Source organism: Hyla sarda, chromosome 3, assembly GCF_029499605.1.
Source record: "Hyla sarda isolate aHylSar1 chromosome 3, aHylSar1.hap1, whole genome shotgun sequence".
NCBI lineage: Eukaryota > Metazoa > Chordata > Amphibia > Anura > Hylidae > Hyla > Hyla sarda.
The window spans coordinates 68,972,550-68,999,492 of record NC_079191.1 but is presented as its reverse complement, the minus strand read 5'-3'; the positions used below and the strand labels follow the sequence as shown (position 1 = coordinate 68,999,492).

The 26,943-nt window shown below is 42.9% G+C and overlaps 1 protein-coding gene across 5 annotated transcripts in view; it reads left to right on the top strand.

Annotated features, from left to right (window-relative positions):
* The window catches only part of LDAH (lipid droplet associated hydrolase), a 289,096-nt gene that overhangs the window by 247,130 nt on the left and 15,023 nt on the right, over positions 1–26,943 (top strand). For all 5 annotated transcript variants that reach the window (XM_056564283.1, XM_056564282.1, XM_056564285.1 and 2 more), the window contains one exon: positions 12,579–12,661. In XM_056564283.1, coding sequence (XP_056420258.1) covers positions 12,579–12,661 — 83 coding nt within the window. The remainder of the gene's footprint in view (positions 1–12,578; positions 12,662–26,943) is intronic.

Sequence of the window (26,943 nt, the reverse complement as noted above, 5' to 3'; positions counted from 1 at the left end):
AGAACAATCCATGACACTGGCAGGTCTCAGCTTTGCAAAGGGGGCAGTGCATGCTATAAATTCTGCAGGGTGCCCAAACTTTTGCAGACGCCATTTTTTTGTTTTCTGTTATTTTGAAAGTGTAAATGATGGAAATAAAATCTAAGTTTTGTTGACATATTATAAGAATGTCTAATCTGTCATTTCATGCCTTTTGGATATTTTTCCATTTTTTCTTGGCTTCTTTATGCACATTAATACAAATTTTTACCTGGGGTGCCCAAACTTTTGATCCCCACTGCACAGTATCTCCCATAAGTAACTCCACCCCTCACATTATATATAGTATCTCCCATAAGTGATAGACGTTGTGGTTGTGTAACAATTACAATAATACAATACAGGAATATGGGTGCACTACTGTGGTTAATGTATAGAATGACATTGGCTATCCCTCAACACTGATTGTATTATTCTAATTGTTACACATCAACACCGTCTATCTGGTGTAGGATTCTATTGTGGCACTTGTAGTCCGCTGCAGGCATCCTTTATTGTATGCATTTTTATGTTGGGGATCGCCCTTAGCAACGGACTACAAGGGCAGGATCTGCTCCCCCAGTATAAATGCACAACCGCATTTGGGGTTGAGCATCTCCAGCCATTTGAGACCACGTTTTTTGTTGTTTGTTTAAATTTTATACTTGGAGGTGTGTAAACTCCATAATTAATGCGCCTTGAATATCTTCAAGGCAGCATTAGGGTAGCACCTGTGAGACCATGCACCCATATTAGCCAACTCAGGTGGGGCTTGCAACTTGCCTCCCTCCTCCCATTGTATGTGTGCTCAGTCACGCTGGAGGGTACCTGGGAGGAGGTTGTGAGTCGACCGAATGCTGCCGTAATTGCCCACTGGCCCCTGTTTTGCTTATCACGCACAGGTAGGATTAGCGTAGGTCCCGCGCCATTTTGAGAAACCTTGGCGTTGGTGTGCGGGCTCTGGTATGTCCTTCATATAAGGATACACTGGCGAATGTCTCAATTTTAACATCAGTGTTGAGGGATAACCAATGTCATTGTATACATCTACCACAGTAGTGCACCCATATTCCTGTATTGTATTATTTTAGTTGTAATTTTGTCAGTTGTGTGCCTCCAGCTGTTTTCTGACCTCATCTGTTTTTGCAGTTTATTGTTTTGACTTTCTTTCAGTCCCTGCACGTAATTAGGGAAGGACTGTCATTGTGGTTATGGACTCGTCGTGTAGGGCGGGTACACAAGTAGGCAGGGACAAAGGGGTTTGTCTAGAATAGGGCTTCACTCTATCCCTGCCTGACATGACACATGCTTTGCAAGTCCATCACCTTTACTCTCAGCCTCTTTAGAAAGACTGTGGTGATCTTCTAAATATATTGGGGGTAATTATCATGTTGTAGCCCAGTCTCCAAAGGGAGGGGATCAGGCTCTGCTTTAGTATGTCACAGTACATGTTGGCATTCATGGATCCCTCAATGAACTGTAGCTCCCAAGTGCCAGCAGCACTCATACAGGCCCAGACCATGACACTCTCACCACCATGATTGACTGTAGGCAAGACACGCTTGTCTTTTTACTCCTCATTTGGTTGCCACCACTCTTGACACCATCTGAACCGAACAAGTCTCATCAGACCACAGGACATTTGTTCCAGTAATCCATGTCCTTATTCTACTTGTCTTCACCTAACTATTTGTGTGCCCACTCTCGAGTGTAAAGAAGAGATGAGTGTACAGCGTTTGGTACCTAGTGACATAAAAAATAGATTTTTAGACTGAACAACCCCTTTAAGGAACGTAAGACTGTATAAACATCTTATGCAATTTTCCATTTAAGGGTGGATTGTAAACATATAATTGATAGACTTAATATTTCTTAGAATGCCTGCAAAGCCCTGTTTTGAACAATTATATGAATGTGATTTATTGTTAGTTGACACCAGAAAAGGAAGATTGTCTTTAGGAATGTAGAGCTTTATTGTATAGACTTTATGAAGGAAGTTGTGAGCAAAAGAAACATTGTGGTTACTGGTTTTTTTTTTTTTCTTACATAGGGTTTAGTTCCGATAAGGAACATTTATCTCAGGAAGGCAGTAAAACTATAATAGTGAAGTCATATATATTATTATTTCACTTTAGTGGATTGGCTTTCCTTTCTTGCTACTATGCCCTCCCTCCCTGGCCCGGAAAAATCGTTCCCCTAGACAAGTAGGAGTTTCAGTCTCCTGGATGTTGAGCCGCTGCTACAGGTGAATGCAGAGAGGTGAAATGTAAATTTTGGTTGAAGCTACATGGAGCTTGATTTGAGTAGCTCCTAGCTGCGGTGCACCGTGTATGTTGTATGAAATAAGCTTGTGCAGTAAGGTATGTCTATGTTTGCAATAATGTTTCGTTTCCCCAGTGTTTTCAAATAGACTCCATAAAATGTATTTCGCTCATGTGCAGACTCATACATGCTACACACAAATTCTGTAAAAAGTGTAATCCTGCAGTGACATAAGTTATTCTTTCATGTGCCCACTGCTATTATTAATAGGGAAGGAGGGGAATGGAATACCGCATGACCGCATGGTCTGACTACACAGAAGGTTTGGTTGTAGTCTGTCATTGTGGAGACGTACAGGTTTGTCTAGGAGCCATGTACACAAAACATAAAGATATTTTTAATTAAAACAATTTGCAAAGTTACTTTTTGTTTATGTCGGAGCAATAAAAATGGTTACACAGGTGGAAATTGGAAATGTCTGCTCCATACATGGCAGGTGGTAAAACTCCTCTGACAAATTTTTGAAAAAGGATAACTCAAAAACTTGGCCATAATAATGTTTAAATGGAGGTTATTCCATTATAAATCCTAATCATTTATGTGGAGGAACCATATGGAGCCACGGCCAAGCTTGATTGCTTAGTAATGCCCTGTGAGACATATTGCCCCAATGATAGGCCATCTACTGATCTGAAATTTACAGCTAATCTTGAGAGTTGGAAATTCACTTGGATGATGGATTTGGCATTTAGATTGAAAATAGTTCTTAGAAAAGATATATTTGTTTTAAAAATAAAAATCCAGTTGTTATAAGTCACTTTGTACTGATTTATACTCTGTAAGCAGTCTTATTTTCAATAACCTAAGTTTCACTGTTAGAATAAAACATGTTTTCTTGGACTGTAGGCATTTTTTCTTCTCATACGACACCACTGTGTATCTATGTTATGTCACTAAGGACCCCAGATGCTTGGCCAAGCAAGAATATGTGGTATGGTTTTACATTTAAGGGAAAAATAAAAATTATTGGATTGAGAATGTGACAGCAGCGGATGGAATAACAGCACACAGCCCGCTTGTATGTTTTGTAAAGTATAAATGTCTTATAAGATTGAGAAATTAGCACTCTTGAGGCTTCTGGATCTTAATGGCGCTGACCATTTTGGTGTTACAGAAGCTTGGCACTGTCACTTGACCGTTGATTTCCAAGCACTGCTTAATAGAGAGATTAGTAAAAGTAGTTGCTCATTATGATTATGTTTAACATTTGTTGAACTTTTTCAGCAACAGAAATTATAATTTTTTTTACATACCGTATTTTTCGCCCTATAAGACGCTCCGGCATATAAGACGCACCCAATTTTAAAGGTGCAAAATCTAGAAAAAAAAAGATTCTGAACCAAATACAATGTAAAGTATAAGACAGTGATCTTCAACCTGCGGACCTACAGATGTTGCAAAACTACAACTCCCAGCATGCCCAGACAGCCAACAGGAGTTGTAGTTTTGCAACATCTGGAGGTCCGCAGGTTGAAGACCACTGGTATAGGAGGTAATACTCACGTGTCCCCGCAGCTCCGTACCCGTCACCGCTCGTCACCGCTGCCCTGGATGTCGCCCTCTATCGCTGTCGCCGCGTCCTTGTGGTGTCCCAGTTGCTCCAGAACGTCTCTGCTCGCTCTCCGTCGCCGCCATCATGGCGCTACGCACGCCGCTCCTATTGGATTACGGGACGGCGTGTGCGACGACGTGATGCCGTTGAAGGAGAGCGCCTGCCATGCAGGGGATCCTGGCACTGAGCAGACACTGAGGAGGCAGGTGTCCGGTAAGCGCTTCGGGACGCCGCGATTCCGAACGGTCCCGAACAGCCCGACTGAGCAGCCGGGTTACTGTCACTTTCGCTTCAGACGCGGCAGTCAGCTTTGAATGTCACATCTGAAGGGTTAATACAGGGCATCACCGTGATCGGTGATGTCCTGTATTAGCCACGGGTCCCGGCCGTTGATGGCCGCAGGGACAGCCGCGATATGACATGTATTTGCCGTGTAAGACGCACCAACTTTCCCCCCCCAGTTTTGGTGAAGAAAAAGTACGTCTTATACGGCAAAAAATACGGTAATTTAAATTAAAAAATTCTTCAGTTTCTTGGTAATTTTTGTTGCTAAAGTCAGGTCCATAAATATTGGGACATCGACACAATTCTAAAATTTTTGGCTCTATACACCACCACAATGGATTTCAAATGATGTGCTTTAACTTCAGACTGTCAGCTTTAATTTGAGGGTATTTACAATCAAATCAGGTGAACGGTGTAGGAATTACAAAAGTTTGCATATGTGCCTCCCACTTGCTGAGGGACCAAAAGTAATGGGACAATTGGCTTCTCAGCTGTTCCATGTTCAGGTGTGTGTTATTCCCTCACTATCCCAATTACATTAAGCAGATAAAAGGTCCAGAGTTAATTTCACGTGTGCTTATTTGTATTTTGAATATGTTGCTGTCAACTCTCAAGATAGGATCCAAAGAGCTGTCACTATCAGTGAAGCAAGCCATCATTAGGGTGAAAAAAACAAACCCATCAGAGAGATAGCCAAAACATTAGGCGTGGCCAAAACAACTGTTTGGAACATTCTTAAAATGACGGAACACATTGGTGAGCTCAGCAACACCAAAAGACCCGGAAGACCAAGGAAAACAACGGTGGAGGATGACCGAAGAATTCTTTCCCTGGTGAAGAAATCCCCTTCACAACAGTTGGCCAGATCAAGAACGCTCTCCAGGAGGTAGGTGTATGTGTGTCAGTTGGAAACCATTGGTGAGCCTCAAAAACCGGAAGGCCAGATTAGAGTTTGCCAAACGACATCTAAGAAAGCCTTCATAGTTCTGGAACAACATCCTATGGACAGATGAGACCAAGATCAACTTGTACCAGAGTGATGGGAAGAGAAGAGTATGGAGAAGGAAAGGAACATGATCCTAAGCATACACCTCATCAGTGAAGCATGGTGGTGGTAGTGTCATGGCATAGTGGGCATGTATGGCTGCCAATGGAACTGCTTCTCTTGTATTAATTGATGATGTGACTGCTGACAAAAGCAGCAGGATGAATTCTGAAGTGTTTCGGGCAATATTATCTGCTCATATTCAGCAAAATGCTTCTGAACTCATTGGATGGCGCTTCACTGTGCAGATGGACAATGACCCAAATCATACTGCAAAAGCAACCAAAGAGTTTTTTTAAGGGAAATAAGTGGAATGTTATGCAATGGCCAAGTCAATCACCTGACCTGAATCCGATCGAGGATGCATTGCACTTTCTGAAGACAAAATTGAAGGGAAAATACCCCAAGAACAAGCAGGAACTAAAGACAGTTGCAGTAGAGGCAGCAGAGCATCACCAGGGATGAAACCCAGCAACGCCTGCTGATGTTTATGTGTTCCAGACTTCAGGCTGTAATTGACTGCAAAGGATTTGTAACAAAGTATTAAAAAGTGAAAGTGTGATTTATGATTATTATTCTGTCCCATTACTTTTGATCCCTTGACAAGTGGGAGGCACATATTCAAACTGTTGTACTTCCTACACCGTTCACCTTATTTGGATGTAAATACCCTCAAATTAAAGCTGACAATCTGCAGTTAAAGCATATCTTGTTCGTTTAATTTCAAAACTATTGTGGTGGTGTATAAAGCCAAAAATGTTAGAATTGTGTCGATGTCCAGATATTTATGGACCTGACTGTATGTCTACACATTCTTTGCAACCTGCTTTTTGTAAACCTCCCAAATTTACAACTTTGTTATATTTTCTTTATTAATGCCTGATAGGTCCACTTATGGCAAAAATATGTCATTATAGTAAATCATATCTGTGTGATCCCTCTTTACATGGGCATTGGCTTTTACATAAGTGTGGTAGTCATAGCACCTAATAAACTTTTTTCTCATTGGTGGTAGTTGCTTTTAGTTCATTATCAGTCTGGCCTTGAAAATCATCCACATTCAATATATACTGGTAGGTGTTTGCTTATACCTACCCACTTCTGAACAAGCAGAGCTGCAGTGTGAAGCAGGAGTACAGAAAAGCAATCATAGAATAGGTTCACACTGCATTAGATGTCCCATTTGGGGCCTCTGTTACAAAATTCTGTTTAAATAACCAGACAAGAAGACGTAGCACCTTTTTTTCCAGTAACAATCCAGTGAAATGACAGACACCAGCTGGAAATCAGATAGATTCCATTACTGTCAATTGCTACATTGGTGCCCAGCGTGCACTTACCACTCCAGTTTATTCCCATTAAATTAAATCTGTGACGGAGGCCTGAAACTGAGCTTCAAATGCACATGTGAAAATAGCCATACACTGTATTTATTTATGGTACAAAAAAAAGGACCATAGCTTGACTCTTTGCCAGTAGTACAAACACAGGGACTTCCATTCCCATAGTTATCTGGCCAATCACACCACAGTTCCTGCTTCTTACTGCCGAGCTATGGCATAGGGTTGGTAAATATACTCTGAACTAGACAAGCTGACACTGTGGCAGAGAATGATTTAAAGTACACTACTATAGATGGAATGAAAGGAGGAGGGTTTACTGATGCACTGACTTAGTAGGGTGCTTTGTGGGCAGAAATGAAAGAAACAGCAGCAACAAAGGAGGTACACTAAGCACAGAACTGCTGCTTTTTTATCATGATGACAAGCTAAGGTAACAGAGGAGATTATAGTAGATGCAATATTGTTGCCATTGCCCCAACACAAATGTCTTATTGATGATTGGGATTCGCACTGCTCTTGCTAAACACAATAACAGACCTTGCTATGATCTCAAGAATGGAGTCCCAGGTCTTTGTTATGAATGAAGTGACAAGTCAGCATGCGCAGTGCTGCTCCATAACCATTGGCTGCCCTCGGTATCTTGTGTAGAGCCTCAATGGAGTAACTGTGTGCATATACCCTGCCACCCAAGCTATCACTAGAGTTGTGCGTTAACTTAAGACTGGCGTCTGAGATACTAATAATAAATGTATTAATTCCTTCGTCACTACTAAACCATGAAATTATTTCTCTGCCTATTAACCCCTTTAGGACACAGGGTTTTTCTGTTTTTGCACTTTCGTTTTTTCCTCATCACCTTCTAAAAATCATAACACTTTCAATTTTGCACCTACAGACCCATATGAGGGTTTATTTTTTGTGCCACCAATTGTACTTAATAATGACCTCAATCATTTTATCACAAAATTTATGGCGAAACCAGAAAAAAATATTTCTGGGGCAAAATTAAAAAAAAGAATGCCATTTTGTAAAGTTTGGGGGCTTCCGATTCTATGCAGTACACTTTTCAGTGGTCCAGTACACTATTCTGTAGGTCCATACGGTTATAAGGATACCTAATTTATATAGGGTGTCACGATGCCGGCTGGCAGGTAGTGGACCCTCTGTGCCAGAGAGGGATTGGCGTGGACCGTGCTAGTGGACCGGTTCTAAGCCACTACTGGTTTTCACCAGAGCCCGCCGCAAAGCGGGATGGTCTTGCTGCGGCGGTAGTGACCAGGTCGTATCCACTAGCAACGGCTCACCTCTCTGGCTGCTGAAGATAGGCGAGGTACAAGGGAGTAGGCAGAAGCAAAGTCGGACGTAGCAGAAGGTCGGGGGCAGGCGGCAAGGTTCGTAGTCAGGGGAGATAGCAAAGTTCTGGTACACAGGGTATAAACACACAAAAACGCTTTCACTAGGCTCTAGGGCAACAAGATCCGGCAAGGAAGTGCAAGGGAGTAGACTAGATATAGCCAGGAAACAGATGGGAACCAATTAAGCTAATTGGGCCAGGCACCAATCATTGGTGCACTGGCCCTTTAAGTCTCAGGGAGCTGGCGCGCGCGCGCCCTAGAGAGCGGAGCCGCGCGCGCCAGCACATGACCGCAGGAGACGGGAACGGGTAAGTGACCTGGGATGCGATTCGCGAGCGGGCGCGTCCCGCTGTGCGAATCGCATCCCCAACGGCCATGACAGGGCAGCGCTCCCGGTCAGCGCTGACCGGGGAGCTGCAGGGAGAAAGGCGCCGTGAGCGCTCCGGGGAGGAGCGGGGACCCGGAGCGCTAGGCGTAACAGTACCCCCCCCCCCTTAGGTCTCCCCTTCTCTTTATCGGGTAACTGCCTCCCCTGGGATGAGGACACCGGGAAAGGAAGGAGGGATTCCTCAACGGCAGGCAGAACCGCAGGAGTAGGAATGGGGAGAGAGGGCAGAGGGCGAGACCTGGCACGGGGCAGTGTGACACCAGGACGAGGGCCATGAGGGGACACAGAAGCTTGCCTGGGAGGGGGGGAGGGGCATTTCCTGTGGCAGGCAGAGTCCTTAATGACCTTAGGGGGACCGGATACAGGAGGAACCACAGAGTTACGGCAAGGGTTACTGGGAACCGGTTTTAGACAGTTCTTGGCACAAGAGGACCCCCAACTCTTGATCTCCCCAGTGGACCAATCCAGGGTTGGGGAATGAAGTTGAAGCCAGGGAAGTCCAAGGAGAATTTCCGAGGTGCAATTGGGGAGGACCAAAAGTTCAATCCTCTCGTGATGAGATCCGATGCTCATAAGAAGGGGCTCCGTGCGGAAACGTATGGTACAGTCCAACCTGGCTCCGTTGACCGCGGAGATGCGGAGTGGCTTGACAAGACGGGTCACCGGAATATGGAATTTATTCACAAAGGACTCCCGAATAAAATTCCCAGAAGCTCCAGAGTCCAGACAGGCCACGGCTGAGAGGGGAGAGCTGGCTGAAGTGGAAATCCGAACAGGTACCGTGAGACGTGGAGAAGCCGACTTGGCATCAAGAGACGCCACACCCACGAGAGCTGAGTGTGAGCGTGCGTTTCCCAGACGTGGAGGACGGATTGGGCAATCCACCAGAAAATGTTCAGTACTGGCACAGTACAAACAAAGATTCTCTTCCTTACGGCGATTCCTCTCTTCCAGGGTCAGGCGAGACCGATCCACTTGCATGGCCTCCTCGGCGGGAGGCCTAGGCGCAGATTGCAGTGGAGACTGTGGGAGAGGTGGCCAGAGATCTAAATCTTTTTCCTGGCGGAGCTCTTGATGCCTCTCAGAAAAACGCATGTCAATGCGAGTGGCTAGATGAATGAGTTCATGCAGGCTAGCAGGAGTCTCTCGTGCGGCCAGAACATCTTTAATGTTGCTGGATAGGCCTTTTTTAAAGGTCGCGCAGAGAGCCTCATTATTCCAGGAAAGTTCAGAAGCAAGAGTACGGAATTGTATGGCGTACTCGCCAACGGAGGAATTACCCTGGACCAGGTTCAGCAGGGCAGTCTCAGCAGAAGAGGCTCGGGCAGGTTCCTCAAAGACACTTCGAATTTCCGAGAAGAAGGAGTGTACAGAGGCAGTGACGGGGTCATCACGGTCCCAGAGCGGTGTGGCCCATGACAGGGCTTTTCCAGACAGAAGGCTGACTACGAAAGCCACCTTAGACCTTTCAGTAGGAAACTGATCCGACATCATCTCCAGATGCAGGGAACATTGGGAAAGAAAGCCACGGCAAAACTTAGAGTCCCCATTAAATTTGTCCGGCAAAGACAGGCGGAGGCTAGGAGTGGCCACTCGCTGCGGAAGAGGTGCAGGAGCTGGCGGAGGAGATGGTTGCTGCTGCTGTAGCTGAGACTGAATCTGCTGTAGCTGAGACTGGAGTTGCTGAGTCATGGTGGTCAAGTACGACAGCTGGTGATCTTGTTGGGCAATCTGTCGGGCTTGCTGGGCGACCAGTGTGGGGAGGTCGGCGACAACAGGCAGAGGAACTTCAGCGGGATCCATGGCCGGATCTACTGTCACGATGCCGGCTGGCAGGTAGTGGACCCTCTGTGCCAGAGAGGGATTGGCGTGGACCGTGCTAGTGGACCGGTTCTAAGCCACTACTGGTTTTCACCAGAGCCCGCCGCAAAGCGGGATGGTCTTGCTGCGGCGGTAGTGACCAGGTCGTATCCACTAGCAACGGCTCACCTCTCTGGCTGCTGAAGATAGGCGAGGTACAAGGGAGTAGGCAGAAGCAAAGTCGGACGTAGCAGAAGGTCGGGGGCAGGCGGCAAGGTTCGTAGTCAGGGGAGATAGCAAAGTTCTGGTACACAGGGTATAAACACACAAAAACGCTTTCACTAGGCTCTAGGGCAACAAGATCCGGCAAGGAAGTGCAAGGGAGTAGACTAGATATAGCCAGGAAACAGATGGGAACCAATTAAGCTAATTGGGCCAGGCACCAATCATTGGTGCACTGGCCCTTTAAGTCTCAGGGAGCTGGCGCGCGCGCGCCCTAGAGAGCGGAGCCGCGCGCGCCAGCACATGACCGCAGGAGACGGGAACGGGTAAGTGACCTGGGATGCGATTCGCGAGCGGGCGCGTCCCGCTGTGCGAATCGCATCCCCAACGGCCATGACAGGGCAGCGCTCCCGGTCAGCGCTGACCGGGGAGCTGCAGGGAGAAAGGCGCCGTGAGCGCTCCGGGGAGGAGCGGGGACCCGGAGCGCTAGGCGTAACATAGGGTTTATTTTATTTTATTTTACTACTTAAAAAAATTATAACTACATGCACCAAAATTAGTATGTGTAAAATTGTCATCTTTTTATAGTTCGGACATGTACGCACGCGGTGATACCACATATGTTTATTTTTATTATGGTTACATATTTTTATATGGAATTTGGGAAAAGGGGGTAATTTTAACTTTAATAAGGAAGGGGTTAATGTTTTTTTTTTTTTTTAAAGGGTACCTCTCATCAAAAAAACTTTTGATATATTATAGATTAATGTATGCAGAATAACTTTACAATTGCATGTTATTAAAAAATATGCTTCTTTCTATTTAATTTTCCACTTTGAAGAAATGACCACTAGGGGTCTCCCTACCAGTCCTGGCAGCAAGCATTTCAGACTCATGCTGGAGTCCTAAACACTACGAGCTGCCAGTCTGCTTTGTTCACAAAGGAGAACACTCAAGAGCTGCCAGCCTGCTTTGTTCACAGCCTGTTTGGCTGTGAACAAAGCAGGCTGGCAGCTCTGAGTGTTTAGGACTCCAGCATGAGTCAGAAATGCTTGCTGACAGGACTGATCGGGAAAAATACAATAGAAAGAAGCATATTTTTCATTAACATGCTATTGGAAAGTTATTTAACATTCATTAATCTAAAATATATCAAAAGTTTATTGATGAGAGGTACCCTTTAAATTATTTATTCAACTTTTTATTTTACACTTTTAGTCCCCTTAGGGGACTTTTAGGAGGAATCATTAGATTCCTCATACAGATCAATGTGGTTTCATAGAACCACATTGATATGTGTTCTCTGCGTTTGATTGATAAAGCCTGGTTCTGCCAGGCTTTATCATTCACAGCACAGCAGGGAGCACAGAAGGAGAGGTAAGCCCTCCGGCTACCTCAGCAGTTAAAGCCTTTCGTTGGACAACAAACACATCTTATTTGCTTAAAGGGGTATTCCAGGAATTTTTCTCACAATTCTTATGTGATTTTCACCCCAATATTTATTTTTAACAGCATACAAAATGACAGATTTTTCCCAGGTTGTAATGAGGCCGAGACCTGACTCACTTGTCAGCTGGTGACAGGGAGCCTGTCTGCTTCAATGGGTGGAGCGATCGCTTGGTGGGGGAGAGATCAATCTGCAACCAATGCAACAGCTGTAGGCACCATGATTGAAAACCACAGGTCTTATGAATGGATGCCGCTCATTTATGTTTCAATGGGAGGGGTGGCTAATGTGTGGGAGGGAGGAAAATGGAATTATGGGATTTGTAGGCAAAAGAAGAAAACTCAAACAGGAAATACCAGTTCACAAAAAGCTAGCCACAGTATTATGGTAATCTCACAATATAGCCATTTAACCCCAAGACAAGTGCGGATCCTTCCTAAACATGTCCATTACTGTCTGGCAGGTACGTATTTGATTCACCTTAATCACCCTTTAAATAACTGTTAATTTTATTCAAATGCATTTTTAAATGGTGAAAAATAAAAACTTTTTAGTGTCCAAAATGACAGTAAAAATTATATAAATCATAGCAGTGTTTAGTATTGTTACCTAATTTCAATCAGTCACGATTTTGGTAGGACATTATGTGCACAGGACCACAAAAGTTGTGGTTGTTTGGGATAAAGCCCCAATATCCCAATCTTGGCCAGTCAGGTGTTGGTAATTGTGGTGTTATTTTCGAAGAACATTTTTGTTTGTTTTCATTTCCTTAATATTTTCTCTGTTTATGTTCTTTTGCAGCAAATGGCATGTACTTGGGTAGTCAAGAAATGGTGAAGGTTGTTGAAAGGGACAATGCCACGATCAAGCAACATTTAAACAAGGTGACCAGTTATCTTCATCCATGCTTCATCAAGACCTATAGTTGATGATGGAAGGTAGCTGCTGGCTTTAGCCAGTAAACCAGCAACCTTATCTTACCTTGATGTGAGACCTAGGCTATTCTTAAAAGGGTACTCCAGGGAAGTTAAGAAAAATAAAAATGTCCTAAAGACACACAAAACATGTTCTGTGTCCCCCTGTAGATATCCATGTGGTTTTGGCAGCTCCTTTGGCCTCTGATGTCTCCTAAATACTTCTTCCTTGTTTGCAGCACAGACTACAACTCCCAGAAGTCAGTGCATCTCTGTGTAATGGCTGCCAGCCCATTGCTTTCACTATCTGTGTGCATGTTCACATTGCACACATACACACACACTGTACAGGTCATTTCTTTCAGACTATCCTTCCCCCAGCAATAAATCATGCTGTGCTCTGAATGGCAGCAGTCAGTGATTAGATCTTCAGCAGAAAAACAGCAGCTATGTGCTCAGTTGTGACTGAGAATCTTCACTGCTTTTCTCTCACGGCTCACAAGCTCCTCACACAGGGAGAGGGGAGGGGAGGTGTGGCTGTACAGCCAGAGCTCTAGATCAAACAGAAATCAGGTGGTATTGTCCTGAAAGGAGGGGGCTAGGTATCAGTAAGGAGACAAGGTGGATCTGAGAATTATGTTTTTCTCTCACTCCCTGCATGTAAGTGACAGCTGAAAGAGGGAAACAGCTCCATATAGGTAATGAGTGATATTTAGACAAATACATGACTTGGTGAAAGGGAAAGGATGAGCTTTGGGTTTAGTTCCCCAGAGTACCCCTTTAAGTCCAATGAGGTCCCCAATTATTCTGCACTTAATACACCATAATGAGAATGTGAAAATAGAATTTTCGGAATTATTGCAAAATTTAAAAAAATTAAAAACTCAAATTTCTTATGGATATAAGTATTCAGACCCTTTGCTACTTGAAATTTAGCTCTGTGGTCTCCCATTTCTCTTTTTCATCTCTGAGATGTTTCATCACCTTGACTGAAGGCACCTTTGATGAATTCAGATGATTGGACAAGATTTGGAAAGACACAGCCCTGTTTGCAAAAGGTCTCACGGCTGACAATGCATATGATAGAAAAAATTAAGCCATGAGGTAGAAAGAACTCCCTGTAGAGCTCAGAGACACTTTTGGTGCACTTCCTAAAAGCACAATTGCCTCCATAACTCCAACATATAGCAAATTTGGATCAACCAGGACAAGTAAGAGGACATGGTAAGAGAGGTGTTCAAGAACGCAATTGGTACTCTGGCTGAGCTCCAAAGGTCCTGTGTACAAATGGGAGAAACATCTAAGGCCCCTTTCACAGCGCCATTGGTGCCCGACAGTGTGGCGGCCGCTGCAGAATAGCGGGAAATAAATTACAGCATGTGCCATCTTTTTTTCCCCTATTCATAATGGGTCCTGGCGGCCCCCTTAATAATGAATGGGAGCCGCTGGGACCTGTTGTTTGCTGTTGCTCCCGTTAAGAGAACAGCCGTTACAGTCAGAAAGAAAAGAAAAAAAGTTACTTTGACGGCCGTTCTTGACGGGGAGCTACCGCAGTGTGAAAGTAGCCTAAAAGGTTGATCATCTTTGCAGCCTCCACAATCTGGGCTTTATGGCAGAGTTGCCAGAAATAAACATTTCTAAAGTAAAAGACATATGAGAGCCACCTGAAAGCACCTGAAGGACAGAAGCGCCTCTCAGACTGTAAGAAACAAGATTCTTTGATCTGTTGAAACTAAAAATTGAACTTTCTAGCCTTAAGTCTAATCATCATGTCTGGAGGAAACCATGCACGGCTCATCACCTGCCCAATACAATTCCTACGGTGAAGCATGGTGATTTTTCAGCAGCTGGCACAGGGAGACTGGTCAGAGCTAAGGGAAAGCTGAATGGAGCAAAGTGGAGAGATTTTCTTAATAAAAATATGATTCAGAGTGGTCTAGACCTCAGACTGGGCCATTGGTTCATCTTCCAACAAGATATTAACCCTAAGCATACAGCCAAGATACACAGGAGTGGCTTAGGGACAATTTTGTGAATGTTCTTGGGTGGCCCAGCCAGTACCCTGACTTAAACCCAATTGACCATCTCTTTCACCATCAGTCCCCATCCAACCTGACAGAACTCTAGTGGGTCAACAGAGAAGCTTGGCAGAAAATCCCTAAATCTAGGAGTACAAACCTTGTGGCATCATCATTAAGAAGACTGGAGACTGTAATCTCTGCCGTAGGTGTTTAACTAAGTCCTGAGTAAAGGGTCTGAATATTTACTGTACGTCACTGCAATATTTTAGTTTTTCATTTTCAATAATAGGGAAAACTTGAATTTGTATTTTATTTTTGCACATGGCCGCAACATAACAAAATGTGAAAAAGGTGAAAGGGTCTGAAAACTTTTTGGATATATTGTATATCCTATGAATGTTTAACAAATGTTTTTCATATTAATATCTCCTTAAAGCGCACCACTATAGAACTCTGAAACAGTCTTGTTTGGTATCATGAATCATGATTTACCATTTACTGTCTAACATTTGATTCTTGGTTTGGCGATGTTTATCTATTTTAATTGCCCATTTTGTGGTTAGGAATACATTTTACCGGCAATTTTCACCTGCCTCATGAGTTTCTTTACCTCCCTCTGGACCAGCACTGTAGCAAACATAGCTTGGACATGATGAATTTAACTTTTGTTACCCATATCATCTATGTATCTGTGTAATAAATATGAGAACATTCTGCTTGCGCCATTTTGAGACCAGAAAAGAACCCAAGAATAGCTACATTTTTGGCTTCCACCAATGACAAGTATGCCCCGTGGGAACCATAAATACTTTTTTTGTTGTCTTAGAACACATTCAACTTGCACAAAACAGTTAAAGGGGTACTCCAGTAAAAAATAAAATTTAAAAAATGATCTCAACTTGTTCTAAGAAGTTATATAGATTTGTACATTACTTCTATTAAAAATGTTAACCCTTCCAGTACTTATCAGCTGTTGTATGCTCCGGAGGAAGTTGAGTTTTTATTTTCTGTCTGACCACAGTGCTCTCTGCTGACACCTCTGTCCATGTCAGGAACACTCCAGAATAGGGGCAAATCCTCATAGCAAACCTCATCTGCTCCGGACAGTTCCTGACATGGACAGAGATGTCAGCAGAGAGCACTGTGGTCAGACTGGAAAGAACTACACAATTTCCTATGGAGCATACAGCAGCTGATAAGTACTGGAAGGAGTAAGATTTTTTTTAATAGAAGTAATTTACAAATCTGTTTAACTTTCTGACACTAGTTGATTTGATAAAAAAATAATAATAATGCTTTCCACCGCTGTACCCCTTTAAGTAATATCTAAGTAGATCAGTGACTTTGTATGTTACTTTTCTTCACTTTTTCATGTTGTAGGATGAGAGAGGTCCCATTACAGCTGATGTAGACTTTACAAGAATATTTAGTAATTCAAGATGCTGTCTTGGCAAGTTTAATTGGACAAGAATTCTCACACTAAAGAACTTTATAACCTATACACACATTTTACTTCTTATTACTTACCCCTTGTGGCAAATTTACTTATTCTCCTGTTGTCATTAAAATGTGTTTTAGACCCCAAAAAAATAAAAAATTGGCCCTAATCTTTAGATATTCTACATTGTAGTTAATGTACTTTTAGCCCTCGACAGGCTCCTCAGTGTTGTCTTCACCAATAGCTGACTATTAGTGAAAGCACTACTTTGATTTTGGGGATGCCTTTGTCTTGATTTAAAATGAAAATTTTTTTTTTTTTTACTATTTACCGTATATACTCGAGTATTAGCTGTTCCGAATATAAGCCGAGGCCCCTAATTTCACCCCCTAATTTCCCCCATGTCATCATCCCCCCCCTGTCATCATCCAGACCCCCGTCATCCAGACCCCCGTCATCATCACCTGTCATCGTCACCCTGTCATCATCACCCTGTCATCAACACCCTCGTCATCATCACCCTCGTCATCATCACCCCGTCATGGTCCCCCTCGTCATCATCCCCCCCCCCCTTCATCATCACCGCCTGTCAATCCCTTTCAGTGGTCTTCAACTGCGGACCTCCAGATGTTGCAAAACTACAACTCCCAGCATGCCCGGACAGCCATCGGCTGTCCGGGAATGCTGGGAGTTGTAGTTTTGAAACATCTGGAGGTCCACAGGTTGAAGACCACTGCGGCCTTCGTCATCATCCAGACCCCCCTTTTGTTTTCTACTCACCTCCCCAGGTTCTCGGGTGAGCTGGTCCGGGCCATCCATCTTTGGCCATCTATGCTGCAGGGACCGTCCGGTGGGGAGGGTTAGTCGTTCCGGGCTGTCCATCTTCACCAGGAGGCCCTCTTCTCAGCTCCGGGCAGGCCACGGACTAGTGACGTTGCCTTGATGACGACACGCAGTGACGTCCCTGCGCATAAACGTCCCTGCGCAGTGGCCTCAATGCAACGTCACTAGTTCGGGACCGGCCTGGAGCGGAGAAGAGGGCCTCCAGGTGAAGATGGACAGCCCGGAACGACTAACCCTCCCTACAGCATAGATGGCCAAAGATGGACGGCCTGGACATCCCCTCACAGCTAAGCCACCCCTCACAGTTCACTCAAGTATATACGGTAAGTAGATGAAAGCTGGAGAGAACTGGCAACCTTTTTGATGTGTAATTTATAGACAGGGCAAGAGGGTTAAAATGATGTGGGTTGGAAGTTTATAAAAACAAAAAATAAAAGCCAAGCTGCTCTATAGTTGGCATGTTACAATTCAAATGGAGAAAAAAAAGATCTCAGCGCTTAGTAGTTACAGCGACCATAAGTTAAAAGCCAATCTTAACACCTGGTTGTGCCAACGCCAGTGAAATAGATCAGTTATTGCTGGATCCTGCTTACATATTGTGTTCTAGACACCTATGGGAGATGAGGCACTAAATTATTCCAGTCTCACAGGTTAAGGAATACTTAGAACTGGCAATGGACAGATTGAAAATATTTCCCTTTGAGATTCCGGGCTCCCAATATAGTTGTGCTAATTAGTCAAATAAATGTTGGCTTTTAGTGTTTTTTTTTCGACAATTTTGCTTGTTGAGCCAATTTAATGTGTATTGTACTTTTTTTTTTTTTGCATGTAAATGGTGCCAGTCAGCAGGTCTATATTTGACTTGCTTTTCTACAGGGCAGTTTCCCGAGAGAGACCAATGTGTATTATCTCCTGGGCTGGAAGCCATTTCAATTGCAGAAACAACAGGGAGCAAACGCATGGATTCAACCAGAGATATTCCATAGAGAAGTCACAAAAACATAGAATTTCAGGAAAACTAAGGTTATTTAGCATAGAGATGCCCTGAACTGAAATAATATCCTCAAAAATAAGAGTACAAGCACAAAAAGCACCTTAAATCTTCATTTTAAGGTTATGTTCACACAACAGAATTTCCCAGCAAAATTCAGCTTGGAAATTCTGTTGCAGTAGAATCCCATAGCTTTCACTGGATTCTGACGCACCGTTCACATGGCAGGCAGAGACATCTGCCCTGGAAATCCCAATTCCAGCCTCTGCCGAAAGAATTGACATGTTAATTATTTTGGTGGAATCTGCTCGAATGTGCATTGTCATCTATGAAGAAGGCCCATTTCCGAGCAGTCCTAGCGACAGACGAATATTCTGCAAATTTTCTGCCATGGGAACACATCCTGAGAGGTACATACCTTATTGGAATGAGAAAGGCAGAGTGGATAGATAAAAAAGGGGTAGTATTTCATTTACTGAAACAGGAAGGCAGTGAAGAAGCATAAACAAAAAAAAATATATATATATATATATATATATATATACATATATATATATATATATATATATATATATATAAAACTCAACGTATGTGTGTGTGTGTATGTATGTTCCACAAAAACTTCCAAACGGCTAAAGATATTAACATGAAACTTTGCACACATGTTACTTATATGTCAACAACAAACACAGGCGAGGTGATTTAACCCTTAGTTACCCCCATTTGCCAGGGGCGGGGTTTATGTTTAAAGTCCTATACAAGTCTAAGGGAAATATATGTTACTGCATAACTTCCAAACGGCTGGAGATATTACGATAATACTTGGTCACATGTTACTTATATGTCCACTTAAAATATAGGATAGTTAATTTAACCCTTAACTACCCCCATTTGTGAGGGTCGGGGTTTTTGTTTAAAGTCCCATGCAAATCAATGGGAAATGTATGTTCTCACATAACTTCTGTACGGCTGGAGATATTTCAATAGCTGGTACACATATTACAGGTCGGAATATGAGGACGGGATGGGAGGTCGAGATAGGAGGTCAAGATAGGCGGACGGAATGGTCGGCATAGGAGGTCGAGTTTGGAGGTCGGGATATGAGGACCGGATATGAGGTGGAGATAGGAGGATGGGATAAGAGCTCGAGATAGGAGGTCGGGATAGGAGGTCGAAATAGGAGGACGGGATAGGAGGTCAGGATAAGAGGTGGAGATAGGAGGACGGGCTAGGGGGTTGAGATAGGAGGTCGAGATAGGAGGTCGGGATAGGAGGTCGAGATAGGAGGATGGGATAGGAGGTCAAGATAGGAGGACGGGATAGGAGGTCGGGATAGGAGGTCGAGATAGGAGGACGGGATAGGAGGTTGAGACAGGAGGTTGAGATAGGAGGACGGGATAGGAGGATGGGATAGGAGGTCAGGATAGGAGGACGGGATAGGAGGTTGGGATAAGAGTTCGGGATAGGAGGTCGGGATATGAGGACGAGATGTGAGGGTGGGATATGAGGTTGGGATATGATGACGGGATAGGAGGTCAGGATATGAGGACAGGATATGGGGTTGGGATATGACAACAATATATGAAGGATATGAAGTCAAAAGCTTCCTCCTTTGTTTATTTTCCTCCCCAACAAGGATTAGGAAGGAAAAACCGGGCAACGCCAGGTATTCAGCTAGTAAAAGTATAAAGGCAGTCATGCGGCAGCTTCATGTCCAGTGGCTTCCCGCTGCTTTTAGTCCATAACAGGCTGTACCAATAGAGCTATCTTTTGGAACAATGTAATCGAATGATTGCTCATACAAGTCCCCTACAGGAACTGAAAGTGTGTAAAAAAGAATATTTTAAAAATATTTTTAGAAATGTAAAAGAAAATCACCCCATAATAGAAATTGCCCTCCTTTTCCCTTTTTTCAAATAAAAAATGGAAACAAAGAAACCATAACCATATTTGGTAATGTTGCTTGTGGAAACTAATAAAATATAATGTTATCAAAACTGCAAGGCGAGTAAATGTAAAAAGAATACCAAATGTCACAATTGCTGTTTTTTTTTATTTTTTTTATAAAAATTTAATTAAACAAATCCAAAAGTCCGATCTATGCCAAAGTGGTACTTTTTAAAACTACAGATTATGGATTATGATGCATACACAGAAAATACTCCATACACAGAAATGTAAAAAAAATATATATATTATAGGAGTCAGAATATTGCAGTATTAAGTTTGGCATTTCAAAATATATATATATTTTTTTACCTTTCTTAATTTTCTTTCTGTTTTTCAGTATATTTAAAGGGGTACTGCAGCAAGAATCCATAGAGGCAGAAGGTCTGACCGCTGGCTCCTCCCCCTCTACCCCCTGCGATCTCCTGAATGGGACCCGTCCCACTTAGTCAGGAGTGCGTGTTGTCTACCTCTAGACAGCACGCGCTCCCTTGAAATGAATGGAGCGTGTGCCTTCTAAAGTTAGGCGATACGCGCTCCTGACTGATTGGAACGGGGTCCCGTTCAGGAGATGGCGGGGGAATGGGGGGGGGGCAGCGGTCAGACCCTCTGCACTCAGCTACTTATCTCCTATCGTGGATAGGGGATAAGTTAATTCTGGCTGCAGTACCTCTTTAATAGTAAAAGAAAGTAAATGTGAAAAGTAAATGTATAATCCTGTAACAGCATGGGTTGAGGGATTAATTGAACGCCATATACTTTGATTGTTTAGAAATCTTTTGATACTGTGCCGCAGGTTGGTACATAAAATGAGAATTCATGGATTGAGGGAAGATGTGTGAGCAACTGGCTGAGTAATAGAAAAGAGAGGGTGGTTATTATTAATAGATATCCACTGGGTCACCACACTCAGATGTCTTTACTGGCTACAAAAATAGAACATAGTGCACAGAAATGTGGAAAGTCAATAATGTAATAATAATGAATTGTAAGAGACACGATTCACAAAGGCCAAATACTAATGAGTAAATATGCAATTGATAGATTAAAGAATAAAAAGTCTGCTGTGGGCATATGCTACGTATTATAATGACTTTGTTGAGGAATTGCATGGTAAAGTATGGATTCCCTTACATCACTGTCAGCAGGACAACATGTGGGGAATTTCCCCACCCTTCTAGCTGTCAGGCAGAATTGTTTTGTATGATACCTAATCCTTTATAACTAGCCCCAACCTTCACCCCCATTATATTTTTCTATCTTACCCATGGTAGGACAAGTGGTGCCCTGTATTATCTAATCTCTTTGTATTTTAGTACAGGTGAAATTTCTGTTCCAATTTGAGCAAAAGTTGTGGTTTCTGACGCTACATTTATGCCAGACACTTATGTATGCTATTGATACTGGGAGAAAGTCCCTCTCTTTGCTTAGTATGACTTATATGGTTTAAGACAGTAAGTAAGATTCTTTTCTGTAAGAGCAGTGAGACTATGGAACTCACTTCCAGAGGAAGTTGTCATGGGGAACTCAATAAAAGAGTTCAAAAGAGGTCTGAATAAATTTCTGTAATAAAATGACAGGTTATGGTAATTGTAGTAAATTATAATAATAGTACAGGTTATAGTCGATTCTGGAAAAGGGTCACCGATCCAGGGATTTATACCGATTGCCAGATTTGGAGTTGGGAAATAATTTTTTTTCCTAAAGAAAAATCGATTTTCTTTTTTTTTCCCCCTCTTACTCTGGATAAACACTGCATGATAATAGACAGAACTGAATAGACATATTATTCTAAGCCTTACAAACTATGTTACTGTGTAGTGATACACGTCTGATTAAACCCCTGTTAGGCTAGGTTCAGACTACGGAATTTCCACCTGCAATTCCGATTTGAAATTGCAGGTGGAAATTCCGCTTGCTAAAATGTATAGTGTAGTGAATGGGTTTCCGTTTACAAATTCACACTTCGGAATTTGTGAAGCGGAATTTGTGAACGGAAAATCCGCTTGGAAATTACCGCCTGAAGAATGGGGTTGCTCTTTCTTCAGGCGGAAATACTCGCGGAACACATTGCAGTCTATTGGAGACTGCAGTGTCCACGCGGTGCTAGCGCCGACTGATTCAGTCAGTGCTGGCCGCACTCGGAATCTCCGGGTGGAAATTTTCTGCCCGGAGATTCTGTAGTCTGAACCTAGCCTTAGTGTTGTTCAGACGGGGGAACAATCAGTGTCCTTGTGTTAGTATAGGATTTGCTGAGCTCTTATTTTCTTTTTATTACCACTGATAATATATTTGGCCCTTTAAATACAGACCATTTGTAAGATTACCATATGGTGGTAATATGGATGGTGTTCCTATACTTATGAAAAGGAAGTGCTAATGTTTGAGTTCAGAATAAATGTAATTTTCATGCCCCAAATACACATTTTATATTTGCTGCAGATAGTTTCATTGTATTTCATAAAAATAATATGAATAACACGGCAATAGTACACATATATATTTATATATGCATTGTGTTTGTGGTCCACCCTATTAATTTTCCCACCAGAAATTGATCAGATTTTAATTTACCAAGTATGAGTTTACCCTCTGGAGCCCCCATTGTTGAATACATTGTAATGACTTTTATATGTGACAAAGCCTAAGAGTCAGAATCTTCCAATTACTTGTATGGCGGTATACCAACCACTGACAGTGCTCCTAATTAACTACAGATATTTACCGCCTGTACATGATTTATAGAACCGTAATACACATCACATCTATAACCATACAATAGTAGGCTCCAGCTTATTGTATTACAAATGGTTGTGTCAGTATTGTATAGCATGCTGAGTCTTTCCCTGCGCTATACATGAGCCCGTGGGACCTGCGACTCTGGTTCTGATGCTTCACAACAGAAAAGAACTTAAAGGGGTACTCCGCTGCTCAGCATTTGGAACAAACTGGTCCGAACGCTGGAGCCAGTGCCGGGAGCTTGGGATGTCATAGCCCCGTCCCCTGGCGACATCACGCTCCGCCCCCTCAATGCAAGTCTATGGGAGGGGGCGTGACGGCTGTCACGCCCCCTCCCATAGGCTTGCATTGAGGGGGCGGGGCGTGACATCATGAGGGGTGGGGCTATGACGTCACGAGCTTCCGGCTCCAGCGTTCGGAACAGTTTGTTCCGAACATTTGACACCCGTGTGAACATAGCCTAAGAAAGCAGTCCTGCAGAATAAAAATTAAATATCCATCACTGCACCAACATTCCCTTCCCATACACAGATTTGTGTATTACATTCTGGATGGCTTCTTGGTATTTAGCACTCATTTACTTGTAGTCTGCCTCCATTGTGCTTTTGATCAGACGTGATCCCATGATGCATCAGCACAGCATCACATTTGCAGCTAGAGCCTATACCATCTCTATCTGGTGGGAGGACACAGTCCTAATCCTCATTTCTATATTCTCCTTAATAAGCTAAGAGGCTGAGAGGGAGGCTGAGCTGTCATCTCCTCCATTATGATTGTGTGACATAGCTGTGTAATTATCATCAGTAATTGCAATAGAAGTGTCTATCCAGCCCTGTGGAGAACTGTGGAACAGTCCAAGCAGTTCAATCATCCTGGCTACTTACCAGTCCCTGGAGCGCTCCCACCTTCAGAGACACGCTCGTGTAAAGGCTCGCTCAGCCAATCAACAGCTAAGTTGGGGTCCCTTCTTATCCGGTGATTGGCTGAGAGGGCCATTACTCTTCATTCTCTCCAATGGAGGAGGCTGGAGCGCTCTAGGAACTGGTAAGTAGCCAGGATGATCCAACTGCTTGGACTGTTCCACAGTTCTCCACAGGGAGGAATAGACAAACTACAAACACTTGCTAAACAGGGTAAGAAATTGTCTAAAAAAAAAAATGTCTAAATCACCTTAAAATTTTGTTTAAGTCCTGTAAGAGAGTCTTTTTTCTACACATGCACCAGTATTTTGGAGCACATCAAACAAGCCACATTTGTTATACTTAGTTTATCAAAAAGAACATGAAAATCACTTTGCTAAACAAGTGGGTGTGACCTCCTGGAAAAGGGGCAGATAATGGCTGGGAAGGGGAGTGACTAAAAAGACCACCACTAAGACTACCACTGAGTACCATTCCTCATGTACTACCTGGCAGACTGAACCTTTAAACTTCGGGCTTTACACTTGGTGGGAGCAAAGGCTCCTGAGTCAAGGGGAAAATACTTGTGAAGTCATGTGTCATCCTTAACCAATGCAAAACTGCTTACTGTATTCAACAAGAGCTTCGCAAAATATTATCTACAGTGATTTTTAGAAGAAGTAATGTGTAACCTTTTCAGGAAGGAATGTGTTACTACAAAAATATACTTAATGGTCGGATCATTACTGTAAAACGATCCAGTCATGGCCTCCTTTTTTGTACCTGCTGGTAGCCATCAGAAACACTAGAAAGAAAGGAAACCACTCCAAGCAGGAGGGACATAAGTAAAGCCATGACTTTTGTCCACTCGTGCCAGACTTGGCAGATCTAGTTTTCTGTGTGCCAAGAAGCAACAACCACCTCGGGTTCTCGAGGAGAGCGATGACATCACACTCTTTTTTTCCTTCTAAGCCAATCGGAACGTACCATCCAGCAGCAGCAGCTGTCACTCATACCAGCTGAACGTGAAGTCAGAAGTGATAAGAGGCTCTCGAGACTCGTTTAACAAGGAAACCTAATACTAGTAATGGGAATTGAATAGTTTTGGTGTTACATTTCACATTTTGTTATTTTCATGATACATTTAAATAAGCAACTCCACATAAAGGAAATCTTCCAAATTATAAAAGACTTCAGCCAAACCTGTCAAAGCTTAAGCTGCACACTACTCTAATGAGCCGTGGCGTTTGGAATACAAATGGGATATGCCCGGAGGGACAGACAAATCAATGGAGTAATTACTGGCTGAGCCAATCCAGCCTCCTGCGCTCCTCAGGCTTCTATTGCTGGTGATTGACTTCTGAAGCAGCAGAAATATTAAGCCCTGGACACACAGATTCGCTTCTCACCTCCAACAGTTTGTGAATTGTGGAATTCACGCTCATAAGGGCTTCGCTGTCTCTAGGATCTGGGAACATGTTTTTTGCCCTGAAGAGACCGTGCCACTCATAACACTTGCATAACTTTTCTTGGTTAAGTGCAAACTTGAGGTTATTGTGCTCCATCTGCTGATAAGAGAATGTAATTAATTTGGTTCCTCCACCAAGGCAGGGTCCTAGTAAAGTTTACATCCACCATTGGTGGTTCTCCAGAGATGACAGAATGCAGCTTTAGGTTTCAGTAAGTGGAGGGTTTCCCATAATTAAAAATGATAACCTCTTCACAGGACAGGTGATTGTGACCCCCCATCGATCACCAGAATTGGAATTCCATGTCTCCTATGCGGTACTTTTTTTCCACAGAACCAGTGACTTTGAATAAAGCAGCTGTGTGCATGCTTGACTGCCACTTCATTCAAGCATGGGGACACTCTCATGATCTAAAGAGTCCCAGGGGTCAGACCTCTATCAATTAGAGACATAGCATCTATTCTGTGGATAGCTGTTAAAGGGGTACTCCAATGGAGAACTTTTTTTTATAAATGATCTGGTGCCAGAAAGTTAAACAGATTTGTAAATGACTTCTATTTAAACATCTTAGCAGCTGTTTGCTGCAGAGGAAATTCTTTTCTTTTTGAATGTCTTTTTTGTCTTGTCCACAGTGCTCTCTGCTGACACCTCTGTCCATGTCAGGAACTGTCCAGAGCAGGAGAGGTTTGCTATGGGGATTTTCTCTTGCTCTGGAAAGTTCCTGATATGGGCATCAGGTGTGAGCAGAGAGCACTGTAGACAATGCAAAGAAATTCTAAAAGAAAAGAATTTCCTCTGTAGTATACAACTGCTAATGAGTACTGGAAGGGTAAAGATTTTTTAATAGAAGTCATTTACAAATATGTTTAACTTTCTGGCACCAGTTGATTTAAAAAAAAAATGTTTTCCACCGGATTACCCCTTTAACCCCTTAAGGACGCAGCCCATTTGGGCCTTAAGGACACAGACAATTTAATTTTTATATTTTCGTTTTTTCCTCCTCGCCTTCAAAAAATCATAACTCTTTTATATTTTCATCCACAGACTAGTATGAGGGCTTGTTTTTTGCGTGACCAGTTGTCCGTTGTAATGCCATCACTCACTTTACCATTAAATGTATGACGCAACCAAAAAAAAATACTATTTGTGTGGTGAAATTTTTTTTCACGCCGTACAATGTACGGTCAAAATGACACCCATGATAACATACTTTTCTATTACTGTTGTGCTTAAAAAACATTGCAAACTTTTTAACCAAATTAATACATTTAAAATCCCCCTATTTTGAAGACCTATAACTTTTGAATTTTTCCGTATAAGCGGCGGTATGAGGGCTCATTTTTTGCGCCGTGATCTGTACTTTTTATTTATACCATATTTGCTTATATAGAACTTTTAATCAATTTTTAATAACATTTTTTGGGAATAAAATGTTATAAAAAAGCATCAATTTTTTTTATTTTTACATTCACACCATTCACCGTACGGTATCATTAACATTTTATTTTTATAGTTCGGATATTTACGCACGCGGCGATACCAAATATGTATATTAAAAAATGTTTTAACACTTTTTGGGGGTGAAATAGGGAATATAGGACAATTTACGTTTTTATTGGGGGAGGGGGTTTTTCACATTTTTTTACTTAATTTTTTTACTTTTTTTACTTTTATTTTTACATTCTGATAGTCCCCATAGGGGACTATTTATAGCAATCACTCGATTGCTAATACTGTTCAGTGCTATGTATAGGACACAGCACTGATCAGCATTATCGGTCATCTTCTGCTCTGGTCTGCAGGAAGGCAGATCAGAGCAGAAGAGGCCGGGAAGGCAGCGGAGCCAGGTGAGGGGACCTCTGTCTGCCATGCCGGATGATCGGATCACCGCGGCAGCGCTGCGGG